Consider the following 21,355-nt stretch of genomic DNA (forward strand, 5'->3'; position numbering starts at 1 on the left):
GAGGTTGAGGCTGGGGCAGAGGACAGTAAGTAGCCTCAGGCAAGACACAACTTGCTTCTTATCACTGATCATCTTGGGGCCCCCAGCATCCCCAGAAGTGGCCACATGACAAATCCCACCTCCAACCCTGCTCTGCTCTCCAGCCCTGGTGCCCCATGCACCCAACTGCCTTTGCTTCTGGCTCCTCTTCTCACCCCCAGCCCCAGGCTGGGTGCCATCTCTCAGGAAAGCTCTGAATTCAGTCTCCACTTTCCTCACCCAATTCTCCTGTCCTGGTCTCTACCTTTATTCCCAAACTCACCATTTCTACCTGCTGGTTCTGGGATGAGGCTGGGAAAGAAGGCAAAGAGGATATATATACTAGGTACCCCAACTCTTTTCTTCCTCTCTCTGCTACCTTCAGTTCAAACAGCAGCCACTTGGGAATCCATGAAGGCAAGAAAATAAAGCACATCAAACACAGTCAACACCAGAGAGATGATAAATATTAGGTTCATTTCTTCCTTCTCTGAACATGAAGTCAGAAGACATGTGTACTCCGACTACTTCCATCCTGGACTCAGTTACCCATCTCCCACCTGCTCAGGCTTCCCTGCTTCCCAGATGAGGTTCTAGGCTCACGAAAATGGGGGGCAGGTTCGCATGCCCCGCCCCCAACCCGGAGGCATCTGGTACCATTTAACGAACACATTTGAGCACAGCTGGTCTTCAGAGCTAGGGGAGAGAGAGCCTGGGGGAGAAGTTGGGACAAAAACGGAATAAGTAACAGCAGCAACGACAAAGGTGAATGCTGATAAAGATGACCGTGATAAGCATGTAACCTATCAGAATGAGCCCCAGGGCGGCCCGAGTCTCGGGGTCGGAGAAGGAGACCGGGTAGCGACCTGGAGATGTCACACCCAGTCGGAACCCAGCAATGCGCTCGCCCTGCCGCCAGCAATAGTAGATGCCCCGGTCTTCCAGCTGGGTGAAGCGGATGTGGAGATGGTTGCCGTGGTCGATGAACACCCTCATGGACCTATTGACGCCCTTCAGGTACTGCGTGCGGTAGAGGTGCTGGTGGTCCTTGTCCCAGGCCACGGCGTGCTCTGGCCGGGCTCCGGGGCAGGAGATGATGAGTCCATGGCCCAGCCTCTGCTGGTGGAACTGAATGGGCACCTGGGGCAACCAGGGCCGGCTGCCCACTTTGGACACATAGTTGAAGATGGCCATCACGCCCTCCTGGACCTTCTTCTTCTTCTTCTCGCAGGGCATCAGGCAGCTCCGAACCAGCAGCTCGGGGTTGTGGTCGCTGGCCTTGGCCCGGAGCTGCCTGGGCACAGCCCTCGAACCACAAGACACCACGTTGGGCAGTATCTTGCGGTAGCGGGGAGAGAGGTCCGGGCTCTGCAGGTAGCACAGACCGATACGCCACTGCTCCCCGCGCACCCCGCAGCGGTCGCAGGGGGTCCACTCCCAGAAGGTGGTGAAGACGCGGAGGCTCCCGTGGTACTCGTCTTCCAAGGGCTCCTGGCCCTGGTCCTTGAAGGTAGCCACCATCCCCTCACTGCTCTGGATGTCCACGTCATAGGCGTAAAAGTAGTCCCCCTTGCGGGTGCCGCAGAAATACAAGCCGGAATCCTCCGGCTGCGCCCGGAAGACCAAGAGGCTGAACATGCGGATGCTGAAGCGGACCAGCATGTCGCTGCCCACGCGCACCTGGGCTGCCTCCGTCAGTACCCGCCCATCGAAGTCCGTCAGCACTTTGGTGTGGCTGCTGCCCAGGTGCTTCTGATAGTACCAGACGACAGCGGACACCTCCTCCGGCTTGCAGGGGCAGGGGAGCTCGAAGCTCATGTCGGCCAGGTAGGCCGCGTTGTCAAACATCAGGAAAGCTGGGCAGGGGGTCCTCTGAAAGATGTTCTCTTTCTCCACTATTTCAAAGGCCTGGAGGCTCCCCCACGCCCACAGGAGCACAGTGGTGTGGGCCAGGTTCATGCCTGCCCAAAGGAAGGGTCAGAGGGGGCAGGGCAAACCCGAGGCACTAAAGGCCTATGGGGCTTCGAGAAATCACTGCTGGGAGGAGGCATCTATATGAGGAAAGAATTAAGCAGCCAGGAAAAGAAGCAACAGTCTGCAGAGGAAGCTGCCATAGGCAAGGCAGTTGATTCCTAGTTAACATACAAGATGCCCTTCTCATGTTCCAGATGTGCTCTTCAGGAGGAAACCATTCTAGAATCTGGCTCCCTCTCCCCTTTCTAGAACTCTAGCATTCTAGAACAGTGGGTCAGGGGAAGCCAGGAGGAGAAACAAGGGCCCAGGTACAAGTTCAGGAAAATCTCTGCCCTTCTGCTTCAGGCTCTGCCCTGCCTGCCTGCCTGGTGCAAAGATCTTCCCTTTGGTTAATCTGAGAGTTGAAGGAAACCCTCCCACCTGCACATCTGGCCATCTGAAGATACCTGGGAGGCTGGCCAGGCCTGAGCTGAAGGCTTGGGGCTTTCTCAGGCCCAACCTGCATGGGAACTCAGCCCCTGGAGAAAAATAGTCCACTTCAAATGAGGTAGCATTTGATCATTTATTGACTAAATGTCCATTCATTGGTTTCTGGTGATGAATACTCTTGTTTAAGGGCTATGGAGGATGAACTGGGAGATTGGGATTGACCATATGTACACTACTATGTATAAAATAGATAACTAATGAGAACCTACTGTGTACCACAGGGAACTCTACTCAATGCTCTGTGGTCACCTAAATGGGAAGGACATCTAAAAAAGAAGATATATATATATATGTATAAATGATTCACTTTGCCAAACAGAAAAAACGAACAACATTTAAGGCAACTATACTCCAATAAAAATCAATTTAAAAAAAAGAGCTATGGAGATCAGTATTTGTTAACCATGGAGGATTAACAGTTTTGTTTTTCCCTTGTTTTGAGCGGAGGCTGCAATGGGTGGTACCAGTGTTTGGTTGGGTGCTCACTCATATCTCAGGGCCATGGGCTAGCAGACTGGCAGACTCTAAGGGTGGGAAGCAAAAGTCTTTCAGCTTGGCCCTTGACGATCCTGTAGATCTACAAAATTCAGAATATGAAGCCCCCAAGGGGCTGGGGGAAAAGTGAAAATTCAGTTCCTGCTTTGGTTGTGAAAATTCTAAATCCAAAAGGGAATCAGGTGTGGGTTTCTGATTAGAGTCCTGCAGAGCCCCCCCAAGACCATCAAAAAATGCCTCTGATGACCACTGGGGGCCTCTGAAGGTAAATGGTCCCATCAGTCCACGTGGTATAGCATGAGCAGCTCTTGCAGCAGACCCTCCTCCCCCTGAAGCCCACCCAGCTGCTCCCCCAGACCCTGCCCCTCCGGACTGGGGGTGCCCATGGCCTGCAACTTCTGAAACAAGCCTCTGCAGCTCTCTCTCTCTGCATGGCTCATCAGGCTCAGGTTCAGGGTGAAGCGCCCAGTGCTGGCCAGGCTGTGCAGGATCCCCAGCACCGCACAGCGGTCAGCAGGCCTCACATGATCGGCCAGTGCCACCAGCATCTCCCCTAGAAGTCCAAACCCCACGTCCATCTGGAAGAGGCGGCTCAGCTTCGGGCCCCCGAGCTGCAGCAGGGCCTCATAGCGCTCGGGCCCGCTGCGCAAGTGTCGCCGCCAGTCACGGTAGAACTCCGCTGAGGTCTCAGGCTGGAAGAGCGTTTTCTCCTGGATCACAAAGGAAAGGAAAGAGAGTCCAGAGCTCTTACAGCTGCTCTGTGACAGCAAGGGGAACCCACGGGTTTTCAGCTCTGGTATTGGTCTCTGAGCATTGGCAAGGTCGCAGTCCCTGTGGGCCTCATTTTCAGATGAAGGAACAGGGGATGGGATGGGGAGGGAGGGTCCCAAGAGGAAAAAATGCAGGCCACGATGTGAGATTCTTAGCTGTACCAAGACTTTCCTACTGATGAGTGTGGACATAGCCCTGTTCTACAAGTGTAAGTCAGACTACACTCTGAGCAGGGTAGGAGTGGGAGGTATTTGGAAACTTCAGGAGGAGAAAAAAGAACTCAAGTGTTCAGGATCTGACAGGCTGTATCTCCTTCCCAACCCTGCCTGAGGATCAGACTCTCTACCATATAACCCAAGGCAGGGCACCCCAAATCTGATCAGGGAATGCAAGCCAAGGGCTGATGGACAGGGGCCTGCCAAGTACACCTTTCTGACTTGATCTGGCAGGTTTGGGCCTCATCACCTACAGGTTGCTTTTCTTGCTGGAATTGGAGGCAGAAGGTTGCTTCTGTTGGCTTTACATGAGACACAAGGAAAATGTATGTGTTGTAAGAAGATAATACGGGAGACTGAGGGCAGAGATTCCTGCTGGGCCTCACCTACCGGGGAGAGTTCAGTGGTTTCATCCTGGGAGGGCCTTCCCTGACTAGTGTGACAATTCCAGAGCACAGGCCTCTTTCCTCCCATCTTGTCCTTCTGTTCCAGCGGCTTCAGATGTGATGCAAGGACGATACCCCTATGGGCAAAGGCCAGAGATTAGGGGATGGACCTTATGCTGCCTGTAAGTATGAGGTGGCTGGACTCCGCATGAAACAGGCTGGACCTGTTGGCAAGCCCATATGAGAAAAATAACAACAGCAAAAGTAACTGATAATTTCTGAGCACTTTCTATGTGTTAGGTATCGTGCTCAGAATCTTATGTGCAATAATGTTTAATCATGACAATAGTTACTCTCTCTTACAGATGAGGAATGGTGGCTCAGATAGGGAAAATAATTTGCATAAGATCACACAGGTAGCAGAAGGTAGGGCTAAGACTGAGCCCAGAATGGTCTGAGGCCAGGTGCATGCTCTTATCCACTATAGTAAACCAGAACAGGAGAGCCTGAGAAAATGGCATTAAGCTGACCTGAATTCCTCATAGGAAGCTACCTTCTGTTCCACTGCCCGTAACTTGGCAGCATTCTCCCGTTTGTACTTCTCATCAGCAATGAGTGCAGCCTGCAGCTCTTTCTCCAAAGCCTTGAAGTTGATGACGTCATTCCTTTTCATGGCCCCTGCCCAGGAAGGCAAAGGAAATGAATGTCAAACAGAAGACGGACATCAGGGAACGGGGGAGTGTGCAGTGGGCGTTTGCATCTGGATTCTTTGCCAGCCAACAAAATGACCCCAAAGCACTCTGGACATCTAGTCACTTATCTTGGGGGGGTATTACAAAACTCTAGTTCTCTGTTTTACAGAGGGGAGCTGAGTCACACAGTGAGGTCTTGCTTAAGATTTGTTGTCGCCGAAAACAGTCTTGACTTTCAATTTAGTGCCTTATCTTAATTTTGTTCTCTGCCTCTGAAAATATTTTTTAATTGGAATTTAATCGACATTAAATGTTATATTAGTTTCAGGTGTACAACACAGTAATTCAACATTTATATACATTACCAGATGATCAATACAATATTTAGTTACCATCTGACATAATTTAAGAGTTATTACAATATTATTGACTGATTCCCTATTCTGTATGTTACATTCTCATAACAATATATTTTATGGCTGGAAGTTTGTGCCTCTTAATCTATTTCATCCATTCCCCCCCTCACACCTTCCCCTGTAGCAACCACCAGTGTGTTCTCAGTATCTGTGAATCTTTCTGTTTTCCTTGTTTTGTTTTTTAGATTTCGCATATAAGTGAAATCATGCAGTATTTAACTTTCTCTGTCTTAAAATACCTGGTAATACTCTATAATAACCTCTAGGTCCATCCACGTTGTTTCAGATAGCAATTTTTCATTCTTTTTTATTCTGTCTCTAAAAATATTTTAGATTGGTGCTTTGGCTGAGGAAGCATTTCGATTTCAGAATTTAGTTCCTTCACATTTCCACAGGACTCACTATATACAAGTTGCGATAGAGACCCTCACACAAAATCAGAACTACTGTAAGCTATTCTTGAGCCCAGGGATAAAAATTCACCCATTGCTAAGTTAAGGATTAGTCGTTCCGTCCTGTCACAGCTGCGACCTCATGGATTGTAGCCCACCAGGCGGCTCTTGGATGGCATCATCGACTCGATGGACATGGGTTTGGGTGAACTCCGGGAGTTGGTGATGGACAGGGAGGCCTGACGTGCTGCGGTTCATGGGGTCGCAAAGAGTCGGACACGACTGAGCGACTGCACTGAACTGAACTGAAGGCGGCTCTGTCCATGAAATTCTCCAGGCAAGAATACTGGAGTGGGTTGCCATTCCCTTCTCCAGTGTTATATTCCCGATCCAGGGATCCAACCCGGGTCTCCCACACTGCAGGCAGATTCTTTACGATCTGAGCCACCAGGGAAGCACCCATACTTAAATGTCTTTTAAGGAAGAAAGATACTTTCCACCCGAAACCAGATGCAATGACTGAGCAGGAAATCAAGTAGATGCGACAGAGGAAGGGGCTTAATGATCCCCATTCTCAAATCCCTCTGTCCAGCCCAAGGCTGGAGCATAAATCTCTAGGTACTTGGGCAACCTCTTTAGTTCTGTCTACGTACTTCTGCAACTTCCGCGTGTCTGAGGCTGATTGATTCGTTCTATAGAGAGATCACCTATAGGAGTTTTAATCTTGGATCCGCATTTACTGCTGTGAGACCTTTCTGAACCTTACTACTACTGCTCCGAGCTATTAGCTAAAGACCACGTGGCAAAGTCATCCCCACCAAGCTCCTCAGTCCCTGGGATCTCCCAGGCAAAAATACTGGAGTGGGTTGCCATTTCCTCCTCCAGGGCATCTTCCTGGCCCAGGTCTCCAGCACTGCAGGCAGATTCTTTACCGTCTGAGCCACCAGGCAAGCCCCCAAACGGAAGCAGGAGGTCTAAAACCAACCCTCCACCCTAACATGGGTAAGCGAAAGACCAAGAAGTAGGGTGGGCTGGCCAGGAACTGAACTCAGGGGTCCTGACTCCTGCCTAGTTCTGAGCCTTTCCCAGTCACTGAAAATCTAGAACACCTAATCCTCCTGCCCCCTGACCTTCACCCCAGCAGCCGGGGCCTCGGTTTCCTTTTTTTCTTTGGAGATGCCCAGATACTGCCGGACGAAGTCAGCTCAGCGTAGACCACGCCCAGCAGCTGTGGTTGCCCAGCAACTGCTACAACAGCCTCCCACGTGATCGCCCCGAAGGCCCCCAGTCAGGGTGGCCCCGAGGCGCCTGATCAGATTCACGCCTCCTCAGGCCTCGCTTTCTTTGGAGCAGCCCACGCCATGGTTTGGGGACCCACACTTCCTCTTCTCAGGTTCCGGTGTCCGCAGCCGGGATTCCTCCGAGCTGGTCCACAGGCAGAAGGCTGCCCTCCCGGGAAGAAACGCGACCGCGGCGCCTGTGGGGTCCTTCCGAACGGCGGGCGCAGGCGGTGAGGCGGCGTGGGGCGGAAGCACGGTCTCCAGCGGCCGACTGGGAGTTTTTGGCTGAGGAGCGGGAGGTGAGTGGCGCTGGTCAGCGTCAGGGGAGGCTTGCTCTGGTGGAATGGGAAATTAAATGTCAGATCTGGAAGAGATGCTATATGTTATATGCCACTTTCACTTTACAGATGGGTAAATTGAGGCGTGGAGTAGGATAGAGAATGAAAGCCCGCCCCGCTGCCCCCCGCCTCCAAACCGATTCCTGGGTTCCCTGCGTGTCTTCCGTCTATAAAACCCTTTCCCTGGGCAGGGGTCGTTCTTGCAGTGTCTGTTCCCCTATTTTACTCTCTCTTCCAACTGTGCCGCCTTCACTTCTTTATCAAGCTCCCTCCGTCGTTATTCTGTGTTCCTTTGAGAGCCTGCATTGTAGCGGGAAGCTGCAGTGAAGTTTGGTACCGAAATTCACTAGTTTTGTGCAACTGTGGACAGGTCAGCTGTCTTCTCTGTGCCTTGTTGGAGCCATACATTTCGTCATTCAATAAGTGGTTCTGTTTTGTGCCAGGCACCCTTTTAAGTGAAAACAAACGAAAACAGTCCTTGCTTAAACTGTAGTTGGAGAGGTGACAGTAAATACACGAATAGATACTTGTCAGCTAATGATAAATGTTAGTAAAAGTAATAAAACATTGAAAATAGGGGTTGGAGAGTGTGTGGGGATGGGAGGAGTTTTTTAGAGGGACAAGGGAAGGTTTCTCAGAGAAGGTGCTGTTTTAGTAGAGACCTGAGTGAGATGAAGGAACAAGGTATATATGCCCAAGGGAAGAGCATTTTGGAAGAGAAGAGTAAGTGCAATGGCCCTGAAGCAGAAATGACTTGGATTATTTCATGAACAGCCTTGTATAGAAATTTCTGCAGTCATTTCATGGGTGTCTTGGGAGAATGAAATGTGCACAGAGATGATAGCTCTTTGGAAATAAAAAGAATATGCATATGAAAGTTTCCGGGGTAATTCACATTTACTTATTAGTAGTGGAGCTCTTAATTCTCTATTTTACCCACAATCAGCACTCAACAAGGGGCACTGAAGGAGGTGGAGGGATTGCCGTTGTGGAAGAAATACCAGTACCTCAAAATTGAACGTTCTGGTCAGTTAACATTTATCCAGTGCCTACTTATGTGAAGAGGTGTCTTGGACATTGGCACATGGGTACAAGGAGCACAGGGTTCCTGTATTCAGGAATGGCCAAAAAAGTTTTTTAACTAAAAAATACAAATAAAACAGACAAAAGAATGGCTAAAAAATAATGCCAGCTAACATTGGTTGATCCTGGAATCGTGATGAATTCTTTACACAGCCTATTTTGTTTAATTCTCATAACGCTTTATGTGATGAAAATTAATCACTTTATTTTCCAATTGAAGAAACAGGCTTGGAGAGGTGAATAGCTTGCTTAAAGTGACATAGTTATCATAGTTCTTAAGTGACAAAGTTTGAATTCAAATCTAGGTCTGCCAGTTCCAGAGCCCTGACCAGTAACCCATGCTCTGGTCTGTTGTCTATTACTTGTAAGCTGTAGAGTTGTTGTTGAGGGTCATTAGTGCAGTTAACTACCATTGATAACAGAAGTAAATGCTGATAAAGACACAAAAGGCTGTAGCATCATAGGTGAGTGAGAAATTGAGGCTCTAGGAAGACTTGAAGGAAATGGTCTTTGAACAGTTATTTTGAATAGAATTTCAATATTTGAAGTGGAGACAGCCCACAAAATATTTATTAACTGCAGAGAGAAAACAAGTAACTTTATATAGTGGAAAAGCCTGGTAGACACCACCACAATCAAGTGGTTAAGTTAACATCATAAGAAATTAAAATCATATGCCACTTGTTAGGAGTTGCACCAAAAAGAGCACAGCCTCACTACTGTGATATTCTCACCAAAAAAAAAAAAAGCATAACTTGACTCTAATCATGAGGAAACATCAGACAAACTTAAATTCAGGAACATTCTACAAACTCACTAGCCTGTAATCTTCAAAAGTGTCAAGTCATAGAAATCAAGGAAAGGCCAAGGATTGTTCCAGATTGAAAGAGACTAAAGACATGATAGCCAGGTGCAAACATGGAATCCTTTGCTGTGCAGGACATTAGTGGAACAATTTCTGAAACTTGTATGGGGGCCTGTGGATTAGATGTAGTAATGTGTCAGTGTTTTCTGATTTTGATGGTTGTATTGTGGTTATGCAGAAGAATGTCCTTGTTTGTAGGAATCACATGCACTAAGAGCAAGGGTTGGCAAACTTTGTCTATTAAGGGCCAGATAGTAAGTATTTTAGGCTCTGAGGGCCATATAGTCTCAGAGGCAGCTACTCAGCTGTTACAGGCTGAAAGCAGTCACAGACGGTATAAAGAAACGGGCATGGCTGTGTTCTAGTAAAGCTGTTTTCATAGACACTGAAATTTGAATTTCATAGAACTAATTGTCATGTATCATGAAATACTATTCCTTTGACATTTTTTTCCAACTGTTTAAAAATATTTTAAAAATCATACCTTCCAGGCTGTTATGAGAACAGCCAGATTTGGCCACAGGCTATAGTTTACCAGCTTCTGCACTAAAGTCTGAGGAGGTGATGAGACATTGTGTCAGCAACTTATTCTCAAATAACTTAGGAAAAAGTGATGTGCACTGTTTTTTGCAACTTCCTGTATTTAATTATTTTAAAATTAAAATTCTTTTAGTATTAAAAAAAAAAAAACAAACAAGTGGGCTGGGACTTCCCTGGCAGTCCAGTGGTTAGGACCCCATGCTTCTACTGCAGAGGGGCGTGGGTTCAAGCCCTGGTGGAGGGGAGGGGAGGAAGTGGGCCCAGTGTATGTAAACAGACACAGGATTAGGGCAGAGAGGAAAAGTACAGGGCTTTAGAGGAGCAGTTGGTGGGTTGATGTAACTGGAGAGGAGAGTGTGTGAAGGGATATGGTCAACCATAGGCTAGGGTGGAGGCCTCGGTTTCCTCACCAGCATCTAACTTTTCTCTTGTTGAATTTTAGCACCATGGATACTGACTTGTATGATGAGTTTGGGAATTACATCGGACCAGAGCTTGATTCTGATGAAGATGATGATGAATTGGGCAGAGAGACCAAAGATCTTGATGAGGTAAAACAAATATATTACTTTTTCTCATCTCTGTTTTTAAAAAAGCAATGAGATAGTGAATCTTCTGTGCTCCCATAGTAACCTGTATTTATCTCTAACATTGTGCTTTTTATAATTATTATGATTTAATTTGGTTCTTACACTGCCTCTAAGAAAGCTTGAAGTTCCAAAGGAGCATATAAGGTAATTTCGTTGGTAGGGTGGTTTTATATTCTGAGTTCTAGTTCTTCAGGTAGTAGCTCTTCTTCCGTGTGCTTGAAGTGCCTTTTGGCTATCATGACTAGTTCTAACTTAGAAAAGGTAGTCAGCTCTTTCGAGGGCTGCTGTCCTGGGAGCTCCCTCATAAACTCAGGTTTTAAAAATGCATAGACCCTTCCCTGGTGGTCCAGTAGTTAAGAATCACCTGCCAATGCAGGGGACATGTGTTTGATCTGTGATCCAGGAAGATTCCACAGGCTGTGGAGCAACTGAATCCGTGCGCCACAACTACTGAGCCAAAGCTCAAGGGCCTTGAGCCGCATCTAGCGAAGCCTGCCTGAAGTGAGAAGTCTGTGCACCACAATGAAGAGTAGCCCCCAGTTGCCGCAACTAGAGAAAGCCCGCGAGCAGCAACGAAGAATAAATAAAATTAAAAATGCATAAAAACAGTAGAAGGGGAAGACACAGATTCCTGTGCCTCCTCTTCAGGAGAGTTACAGAGGATGAGGTTCAGAATGGTTTGAGGCTTGCAGAAGACACCAAAGGTGGCTTTTATGTTGTAACACTGTTTAGAACAAAGTGAGTAAGAAGCACACTGGTGAGCCCACTGCTGCTCAGTGGAGGCTTGCTATTAATGGGACGGCAGAAGAGCAGGAGAAAAGTCTTGACTGCCATTTGTCTTCTTCATCGGAGAAACTGTCCTTCAAACCAGAAAAAATAGAATAAACACTGGAAAAAGAAAATTGAAACCATGTAGGTGAAAAGGGAGTAGCTCTCACCTTTAGATGAGTTCAAGTCTCCAGGCCCCAGATGAATTGTATCCTGGGTGGGATGGTGGGAGAGACATTGCACAGGTAGGCTAGTAAGCTTAAGAAAATGAGGCATGGCCATGGTGCTAAAAAGTGAATTGGGCAACTCCTACTTTTCAAAGAGGTAGATAAGGTACTGCCTTCAGAAACTACAGACCAGTGGGTGCTATGCATCCATGGTAAAAATTATGGAAGGAATTTTAGAACAGATGACTGTTGAACACTTAGGAAGCCAGGATGAGTTTTTATAATAATAAATTTCTCTTGATCCCATTACTAGATATAAGTCATAGGTATGTTCTGGATATTATGTGTATCCTGGTTCGGGCAAGGCTTTTTTTTTTTTTTCCAATAAAAAGAGATTATTTTTCATTATACAAGTAACTCACGAATCCAGTTCAAACCAAATAGGAAGGCCTCCGTGGTCCTCATTTCATTTCACTCCCTTTTCCCACTGTAATTCAGGATGTCCTTATGGAAAGACAAGGGGCTGAGTTATAATACAATTTGGAGAGGTTCCAGCCAGTTGAACAGTGGGACCCAGAGAGTGTTAGTTACTGGATCACCACCAGAGCTCCTGTGACATGACCTGGGCATCCATGCTTGGTCCTGTCCTTTTTAATCTTTTTATCAATGACTTAGGTGAAGATAGAGAAGAGAGGTGTATCAGATTTGCACATGACATAAGCCAGTATACTGGATGCATGCTCAGTTGCTAAGTCATGTCCAACTCTGTATGACCCTATGGACTACAGCCCGCCGGGCTCCTCTGTCCGTGGGATTCTCCAGGTAAGAAGACTGGCGTGGGTTGCCCTCCAGGGGATCTTCCCAACACAGGGACTGAACCCGTATCTCTTACGTCTCCTGCATTGGCAGGCGGATTCTTTACCACTGAGCCACCTAGTGTATATATATATATATATATATCCGGGGGGTGTGTCTGTCTGTGTCTGTGTGTCTGTAGGCGGATTCTTTACCACTGAGCCACCTAGCGTGTATATGTGTGTGTGTGTGTATATATATATATATATATATATATATCCGGGGTGTGTGTCTGTGTCTGTGTCTGCAGGCGGATTCTTTACCACTGAGCCACCTGGTATCCTCATCTGTGTGTCTGTGTGTCTGTGTGTGTATTCTGGTATACATTCCAGACAATATACTGGATAACAGAATCTAAGATCAAAGATTCTTGAACTTGAATTTTTGAATACTGAGCTAAATGAAGTCCATGAAGTCATTCAGTATTTGTTGAGCACTTACTGTTTTCAGGAAATCCTGATGCAGAAGGGAGCCAAGGCACTATCCATGCCCTCCAGGCACAAGCTCCTTGCCAGAAGAGATGAAGTACAAGCAAGGTTTATAATAGGATACAGGGAAGGACAAGCACCGTTTAAGTCCTAGTAGCTTGGCTGCAGTCCATGGGGTCGCTAAGAGTCGGACACAACTGAGCGACTTCACTTTCACTTTTCACTTTCACACATTGGAGAAGGAAATGGCAACCCACTCCAGTGTTCTTGCCTGGAGAATCCTAGGGACATGGCTCCCAGGGGGAGCCTCGTGGGCTGTCGTCTATGGGGTCGCACAGAGTCGGACACGATTGAAGCGACTTAGCAGCAGCAGCAGCAGCAGCAGCAGCTTTTATCTGTCGGGACATCTCTGGAGGTCCAGTGGCCAAGACTCTGTGCTTCCAGTTCAGGGGACCCTGGTTCAATTCCTGGTCAGGAAACTACATCCCATATGTCACAACTAAGATTTCACATGCCCCAACTAAAGATTCTACATGTGGTTGTTCAGTTGCTGGGTGGTGTCCGACTCTTTGAGACTCTTTGCTGTGGACTGCAGCATGCCAGACTTCCCTGTCCTTCACCATCTCCTGGAGCTTGCTCAAACTCATGTCCATTGAGTTGGTGATGCCATCCAACCATCTCCTTTGTCATCCCCTTCTTCTCCTCCTGCCTTCAATCTCTCCCAGCACCAAAGTCTTTTCCAGTGAGGTGTCTCTTCCCATCAGGTGGCCAAAGTATTAGAGCTTCAGCATCAGTCCTTCCCGTGAATATTCAGGGTTGATTTCCTTTAGGATTGACTGGTTCGATCTCCTTGATGTCCAAGATCCCTCATGCTGCAAAGAAAATCAAAGATCCCTCCTGCATGCTGCAACTAAGACATGGCACAGCCACATAAAAATAATTCTTAAAAAAACTCACATTTTTAGTAATAATATATAAGGAAGGGTCATTCCTGGCTAGGTTGACCATAAAAAATACCTGAGGAAGTTACATTCAAAGTGGGCCTGAAGAATGAAGGCATCTGTGGGGAGAGAGAGAGTAAAATGATTAGTGATTGCCCAGGCTGAGGGCAGGAACTAGGTGGGTAATGACTAAAGGGTACAAGGATTTTAGGTGGGAGGTGATACAAATAATCTAAATTTGATTGTGCTGTTGGTTACCCAGCTGTGAGTATACTGAAAACCATTGAACTGTAGGCAAATTTTGTGGCATGTGACTTATATCTCACTAAAGCTGTTAACAACAACATAAACTAAAAATAAAAGCGGGGGGTGGAGGGGATGATTAAGCAATGTTTGAATGTTTTCATCTCAGTCCAGAGGGTTGAGGGAATCATACTCTAGTTGAAGCTCCTCAGTATTATGGCTTGGGCAAGGCTCTCTCCTTGTTTCATGAACTCACGAATTCCTTTCTATTTCATTCTTATACCTTATACCACAAGAATTCTAGTGTACACATGCTTTTTTTATCTGTAGAAGTTACAAAGTGTGTATAGTGGCATGGTGCGCCTGAACTTTTGTTTCAATCTTTGTTTCTTTGGCTGTGCTCTTAGTTGTAGCACAAGAGATCTTTGACCTTGTGGCATCTGGAATCTAGTTCCCTAACCAGGGCTCGAACCCAGGCCTCTTGCACTATGAGCACAGAGTCTTTGCCACTGGACCACCAGGGAAGTCCCTCTGCACATGTATTTTTAATGAAGGTAAATGATATCGTGTTGTCTACATCATTCTGTTTCTTGCTTTTGCCACTCAGTCTTGTGGTGGGTGATGTATTTTTAGGATCCATCCCTGTTGCTGTGTGTCTGTCTAGTTTGTGGCATCTGATTGCTGCTCCATTCTCCCTGGTGTATATCACCCAGGATACCTGCCAGCAGCCTTCCCTCATCACAGATAATACTGCGGTGAATATTCTCAGGTATATCCAGTTATGCTCCATGTGAACATTTCTGGGGGTTATATTATATCCCCTGAAGCAGAGTTGCTGATGGTAGGATTGTATATATACTTAATGTGTTTATACTGTCAGGTTACTCTTTAGCGTGGCTGTACTTGTCCATACTCTTTCTAGCAGGGTGAGAATCCTATAGCCTCCTAGTCCATAGGTGCATAGATTTTTTTAAAAACACTTTTTATGGAGGTGTGTAACAGTGAAGAGCTTCCCTGGTAGCTCAGCTGGTAAAGAATCCACCTGCAATGCTGGAGACCCCAGTTCAATTCCTGGGCTGGGAAGATCCCCTGAAGAAGGGATAGGCTACGCACTCCAGCATTGGGCTTCCCTGGTGGTTCAGATGGTAAAGAATCGCCTGCAGTGTGAGAGACCTGGGTTCAATCCCTGGGTTGGGAAGATCCCCTGGAGGAGGGCATGACAACCCAATCCAATATTCTTGCCTGGAGAATCCCCACGAACAGAGGAGCCTGGTGGGCTATAGTCCATGGGGTCACAAGAGTTGGACACAACTAAGTGACTAACCACAGCACAACAGTGAAGAGATGCATAGGATTTTAATAATGGAGACAGGGAAGAAGGAAGGCTGTTCTAGAAAGGAGTGGAGTTTGCAGGAACCAAAAGTTGTTATTTCATTGTAATCCTTTCTTGACCCCAGAGCTCCCTTCCATTACCTCCCATTTCCCTGTTTCCCAATTCGGCTCATCTCTGAAGAGTTGTTACTTGCTGTCTCCAAATCCTTTTTTCCTTTTTTTTTTTTTCCTCAAACCTACTTCTCTTCTTTGCCTCTCCCATTCCACAGAGGGCTGTTATCAAGGTCATCAGTGACCTCTGTGTCAGACCCCATCCTCACCCTACCTGCCCTGCCTACAGCACCTGACCCAGCGATTACTCCCTTTTTAAAACACTCTTTCCTGGACTTCCAGGGAACCTCTGGACTTTCCTTCTCTCTTCTGGCTGGTCCTCCTCAGTCTTTGCTACTGGTTCTTCCTCATCTCCCTGACCTCCTAACTGTCAACAGGTCCCAAAGCTCCATTTATGGATTCCTGTTCTCTGTCTACATTCACTACCCTGCTCATCTTATCCAGTGTATCAGATACCTTCTATTAACTGAGGACTCTCAAATGTTACCTCCAACCTGGACTTTGCTCTTGAAGCTCAGGTGGTATGTCCAGCTTCCTCTTTGGCATCTCTATTTGGTATCTAATATAGCATCTCAAACTTAGCATATCTGAGACCTAAACACAGAACTTCCCCTGTCTCCAATTGCTCTCACTGTCTTCCTCATCTTATTAAAGACAGTACATTCCCCGGATCAAAAACCTTGCCTCCTTTTTTTCACTCCACTTTGAATTCACTAAAAAATATTTTTGACTCAATCTTTAAAAATATATGCAGAATCCAACCTCTTCTGACCACCTTCCCAGCTGCTCCTCTGATGTAAGTCACCAAAAGTGCCATCTCTCTCCTACTTTACTGCAGTAGCCTTCTATTGAATCTCCCTCCTTCCCGTATATTCTCGGTATGAGAACCAGAGTGATTCTTCTAAAACAAAAGCCTGACTGTATCACTCCGCTGCTCAGAACTTCTAGATCCGGACCTCTCAGCCTTGCTACCATTGACATCTGGGGCCAGGTAATTGTTTATTGCAAGAGCTATCCTGTGTTTTATAGGATATTGATCAGTATCCCTGGCTCATGCCCACTAGGTCCCCCCGCTACACACACCCAGTCATGACAACTAGAAATGCCTTCAGATGTTGCCAAATGTTTCCCGGAAGGCAAAATTGCCTTTGTTGAGAAGCACTGCCATAAAGTCAGATCTAGAATGATCCAGAGGATCCGACATGATCACCTGCTGTGTGATCTCAGCACATACTGTTCTCCTGTTATTTACTGAACTCTCACCATCCTGTCTTCCGACAGGAAACGGGGCTGTCTTGTCAGTAAGTGCTATTATTATTGGAAATATTCAACAGGGGCAGGAATATGTAGGAAGCCTTCCTTCATTTGATAGAGTTGGCTGTGTGCCAAGCTGTGAGTTGAGCACACACAGTTGACTAGTTCCCACAGAGCTCCCGTCCTGTGCGATTCCTGATGTGTGAGACGTAGGGCAGGGTCCATAAAAGTGCCTTCCATCTGCATCCACTTGTGACTAGTGGCCCTTAAGAAAGGGTTAGTTTTTTTTTTCTTGGTTAGGAAAGATAGATTTATTTCTTTGTTATATCAGCTGACAGGGCCTCTAAGCAATTCCCTGGTGGCTCAGTAGTAAAGAATCTGCCTGCCAGTGCAGGAGACTCGAGTTCGATCCCTGGGTCGGGAAGATCCCCTGGAGAAGGAAACGGCAGCCCTCTCCAGTATTCTTGCCTGGAGAATCCCACGGAGGGAGGGGCCTGGCAGGCTTCAGTCCATGGGGTCACAAAGAGTCAGACTTAGGAACTAAACAAGAACAATCTAATGCATGTCTAGTGCCCAGGTCTTGGTTCTGTAATATCATTCTCCAATGAAGGAACTGTGACTCCTTAGATAAATGGCTAACTCTGGACAGGAGAAATGAGATGAACCTGGAGCATCTTCTGGTGCTGTAAAGTAAGACGTGTTTAAAAACAGCAACCACACAACAATGGAGGCATATTGAAGGGACACAGGAGCCAATTAAGAGCTCCCAGTGACCGAAGATGCAACAGTTTGAACAAAATTTAGGTATTACTGGATTCTTTCCCAAAGCATAAAATGAATATTCATGAGCTCATAATGGTAGAAATTAATAAATGAAGAGACCAATTTCTTTCCATAGGATTTCAATTAACTGATGTAAACATTCCACCCCTAAGAATACCACAACTCTACGCTACCCTATATAAAATAGACAACCAATAAGAACCCAATGTATAGCCCAAGGAACTTCACCCAGTACTCTGCAATGACCCAGATGGGGATAGAATCTAAGAAAGAGTGGATTTGTACATGGGTATAACTGATTGATCTTGCTGCACAGCAGAAACCAGCACAACCCTGCATTCAACTGTACACCAACAAAAATTTAAAAAACAAAAACATAATTCCACTCTTCTTAAGTATAGGCTGTACATAGACACTTCATTCCAAAGAGTACAGTAGTGGGGAAAGAGAGTAACTTTACAGTGCAAAAACCTGCAGATAAGACCCTGGCTCGGTGATCAAGGTTAACATCAACAGTAGTAAGTCATGTTGAGAATATATATCCTTGATGTGGGGTGAAAGTGGTGCTGTCCTCTGTGGTCATCCTTTCAAAATCCCTTAAGGTTTTAAGATCCCAAATCCTACTTATGAGAGAGACTCAGTCAAATTCATTGAGAAACTTTCTATAAAATGCCTTACTCAAAACTGGAGGCCATCAAAAACAAGGAAAGTGAGAGAAGCCTAAGAAGACATGAGCACTCAAGGTAGTGTCCTCGGTGGGATCCAGATTGTTTTCTTTGTGTGACTTCCTAGGCACTGAGCCTCCTTTCTGTGTCCCTTTGGTGCCTGTAGAATTTATTGCCCTGGGGTTTTGTTTTCATTACTTGGTGGCACAGTGGCTGTCAGACCTCTGAGGTCCCAATGGAGGAAAGTTTCTCACTCAGATCAAGGCATCTCTGCACAGACCATCTGCCACTAATCTCCTGTCTTCAGGAGAGTTAAGAATGCTCTGCTTTCAAGTCCTGTGGCTGCATCTGCCCAGAGTCCACAGCTGGCCCCTCCGCACATGTCCCGAGAAAGGGTTCATTTGAATCGGGAGAGTGGTCTATGCCCATGGCTTACAGTCTTCTCATTGTGGAGATCACGCAAGAGTCGACCCTGCCTTGCTGACTCCTTAGTGCAGAACTCAGGAAGCTGCCAGGTGTGTGACATTACTGCTTTTAACTCAGGTATTGTAGTCAGTCCCTGAGCAGGAAGAGGGCATGCCTCTTCCAAACTCCTTTCCACTTCTGTGTTCAGGTCGATGAGGACGAGGATGACGACGATGTGGGCGATCACGACGAAGACCACCCTGGGATGGAGGTGGTGCTGCACGAGGACAAGAAGTACTACCCCACCGCCGAGGAGGTGTACGGCCCCGAGGTGGAGACCATCGTTCAGGAGGAGGACACCCAGCCTCTCACAGGTCAGTCAGAGGCACCGCGTCATGAGAGGTGAAATCAGAATTGGAAAACCTCATTTGATAGCCAGAAGCAGTCTGAAAAAGTTCAGTGAATGAACTGATTTTTCTTTCAGATGCTATTTCTGGATTGAGATTGAGTTAACCCTGCTTTGATATTCAATAAAACAACTCGTTACTAAACAAATATGAGTTGCTTCTTTACCTAATATCTGTTTAGGTTCCCGAAGACTGTCTTTGAGTTCCCCCTCCAGTCTGTTCTGTTTTTCTTTTCCCATCCAAATAATGCCAGTTCCTTTAACCAGTCCTCTTAAATGATTATATTCTACTTCCTTAATAATTTCCACTGATCTTCTGGAAACTGGTTGCATTTTATAAATTAAGGGGGAGTTCTGAGCTGCATTCACCTCATCCTGTCCTGTATCCAGCCCCTCTCCCCTCCTCCTGCAAAATGAAGTCCAAACACCTCAGTCCACAGTTCAGGATCCTTCACTGTTCGTGCTAAACAGCATTCCCAGAACTTTCACAACCTGAGTGGTCCTCGAGAATAATATAAATTGGTGTCCTGTATCATCCATTCCAAAAGCTGAGTCTCATGGAATAGGGCCTTTTATTTTTACGCTTTATGCCTACCTGTACATCACTCCTTTTTTTTTTCTTCCTCCTAGAACCCATTATTAAGCCAGTGAAAACCAAGAAATTCACTCTGATGGAGCAGACATTACCTGTCACGGTGTACGAAATGGAGTAAGTTACAAGGTCCTACGGCCTCTGTGCGAATATTGTGGGTTCGATTTCTCACGGAGGTTGGAGGTAGTTTGTGGGTGAAGTAGCCAGTGAGTTGGGGGCAAGCGGTGGTGAGAGCAGTGGTGCCCATTTGTGCCTGAGTCACTTTACTGACTTCTCTCTGTGACCAGGTTCAGCTCTGTGGCTGGCTATCTGCTGCCAGATCCAGTCTGACAGCTTCCAGCTTTATTTGGTAGGTAAAAGGGCATATCCGTGAACTGTTTCTTATTTATTAATTAGTTTATTGTTTAAAAATTGAGGTACAGTGTTGTGTTAGCTTCCAGTGTACAGCTCAGTGATTCAGATTCTTTTCCCTTGTATGTTATTACAAAATACTGAGTATAGTTCTCTGTGCTGTACAGTATGTCCTTGTATATACTAGTGTTTATATGTTAATCCCAGGCTCCTCTAATTTATCACCCTCTTCCTGTTTGGTAACCGTAAGTTTGTTTTCTATGTCTGTGAGCCTATTTCTGTTTTGTAGATAAGTTTTTTTGTTTTGTTTTTTTAATTCTACATACAAGTGATGATATATGATATTTGTCTTTGTCTGGCTTACTTCACTTAGTATAATAATCTCTAGGTCCATCCATGCTGCTGCACCAGTGAATTATTGTGAAAGCAAAAATCGCTTCCTATAGTTTGCCAAAATTTTCGTCATCTTATATGGTTGCTGAGATATTTAGGCTCCATCCTAACTTTCTTCATGGCTCTCCTATAGATCTCAGCTGTTTTCTCTTCTTCCAAACCTTTAGATTGGTATTGGAAGCCTACCTCTGAGACAGACTGGGTATTGTAATTATCATTGTTAGGGCCACCAGAGCCTATTTTGACTTGGTAAGGTTGCTAAGTGTTTTGGAAACATAACAACTCTTTATTTTGAAAAGGAGGCACAAGTAGGTATATGTGTGTAGAATAATTTAGACTATTCATACTGCAAACTGTTTGATAAAATGCACTTATAAGGCCCTCGTATTGAGACACTTGTGAACCATTATTAGATAATGAAACTTTTTTTTTCTTTTTTTCAAAAAAAAACAAAACAAAACATGTTGACATCTTGTCTGAAGGAGTGAGGTCCCTTCTGAAACAGCTCACCTGCCGTTGTTCATACTTTCTTTTTTTTTTTTCCATTTATATTATTTCTGGCTGTGCTGGGTCTTTGTTGCTTCGTGTGAGCTACCTGCTACCAGATCTAGACTGACAGCTTTCAGTTTTATCTCCAGTTGGTCTGACAGTTATTCCTGGCCAAAAATACCTCACACACCTCTGTGCCACTCGCCCGTTTGAAAACTTGCCAAAGCCCCCTTTTCTCTTTTCCTTTGTCCTTACAGTTTCTTGGCAGATCTGATGGATAACTCGGAGCTCATCAGAAATGTGACTCTCTGTGGCCATCTGCACCACGGCAAGGTAAGTGAGCTTTTGGCTACTTGGAACAGGGTTGCTGTTCATTTCTGCTCATTTTTTTTTTAGCCCTCGGAGTCACATGTTGGGGTCTGAGGCCTGAAGGCTGGACCTCCTGACTCTGGGGGCCTCCGTGCCTATTGTGAAACTGAGCTGTGAAATTCCAGCTTTTTCTGAGCAGCAGATGGAAAGCTAAGCCACTGGCATGCCTGAGCCTCGTGTCTACATCTGGACAGAAGAGGGGAAATTGAGCCTTACTTTGATTTTGATTTTATAAGTTTTTATTTCCTGAGGGATGCTT

At 46.1% G+C, this 21,355-nt stretch overlaps 3 protein-coding genes across 3 annotated transcripts in view; 1 reads left to right on the plus strand and 2 right to left on the minus strand.

The window, feature by feature from the left end:
* Positions 1 to 293: 293 nt before the first annotated feature.
* Positions 294 to 2,840, minus strand: FAM187A (family with sequence similarity 187 member A). The gene has a single exon (XM_040245117.1). It carries the CDS (start codon positions 1,975 to 1,977, stop codon positions 715 to 717), a length of 1,263 nt encoding a protein of 420 aa, XP_040101051.1. The 5' UTR covers positions 1,978 to 2,840; the 3' UTR covers positions 294 to 714.
* CCDC103 (coiled-coil domain containing 103) lies at positions 2,541 to 7,048 on the minus strand. The gene is made up of 4 exons (XM_040245118.1): positions 6,979 to 7,048; positions 4,879 to 5,030; positions 4,353 to 4,485; positions 2,541 to 3,686 (listed from the first exon to the last, which is right to left on the minus strand). The coding sequence occupies exons 2-4, from the start codon at positions 5,019 to 5,021 to the stop codon at positions 3,255 to 3,257; spliced, it is 708 nt and encodes a 235-aa protein (XP_040101052.1). The 5' UTR covers positions 5,022 to 5,030; positions 6,979 to 7,048; the 3' UTR covers positions 2,541 to 3,254.
* A 292-nt stretch (positions 7,049 to 7,340) lies between these two features.
* Positions 7,341 to 21,355, plus strand: part of EFTUD2 (elongation factor Tu GTP binding domain containing 2) — a 38,032-nt gene continuing 24,017 nt past the window's right edge. The window contains exons 1-5 of the mRNA XM_040245119.1: positions 7,341 to 7,427; positions 10,397 to 10,505; positions 18,705 to 18,870; positions 19,533 to 19,611; positions 20,985 to 21,060. Of these exons, the coding sequence (XP_040101053.1) occupies positions 10,401 to 10,505; positions 18,705 to 18,870; positions 19,533 to 19,611; positions 20,985 to 21,060 (426 nt within the window). The 5' untranslated portion in view covers positions 7,341 to 7,427; positions 10,397 to 10,400. The remainder of the gene's footprint in view (positions 7,428 to 10,396; positions 10,506 to 18,704; positions 18,871 to 19,532; positions 19,612 to 20,984; positions 21,061 to 21,355) is intronic.

This window comes from Oryx dammah, unplaced genomic scaffold (assembly GCF_014754425.2).
Source record: "Oryx dammah isolate SB20612 unplaced genomic scaffold, SCBI_Odam_1.1 HiC_scaffold_8, whole genome shotgun sequence".
In the NCBI taxonomy this organism is placed as follows: Eukaryota; Metazoa; Chordata; class Mammalia; order Artiodactyla; family Bovidae; genus Oryx; species Oryx dammah.

Excerpts from the sequence above, each read along its gene's own strand:
- CCDC103 (XM_040245118.1), bottom strand. The coding sequence starts at position 5,021 with ATGAAAAGGAATGACGTCATCAACTTCAAGGCTTTGGAGAAAGAGCTG. Across the intron at positions 4,486-4,878 it reads GCTTCCTATGAGGAATTCAG|GGGTATCGTCCTTGCATCAC; the intron begins GTCAGCTTAATG and ends CTTTGCCCATAG. Across the intron at positions 3,687-4,352 it reads AAACCACTGAACTCTCCCCG|GAGAAAACGCTCTTCCAGCC; the intron begins GTAGGTGAGGCC and ends TTTGTGATCCAG.
- FAM187A (XM_040245117.1), bottom strand. The coding sequence starts at position 1,977 with ATGAACCTGGCCCACACCACTGTGCTCCTGTGGGCGTGGGGGAGCCTC.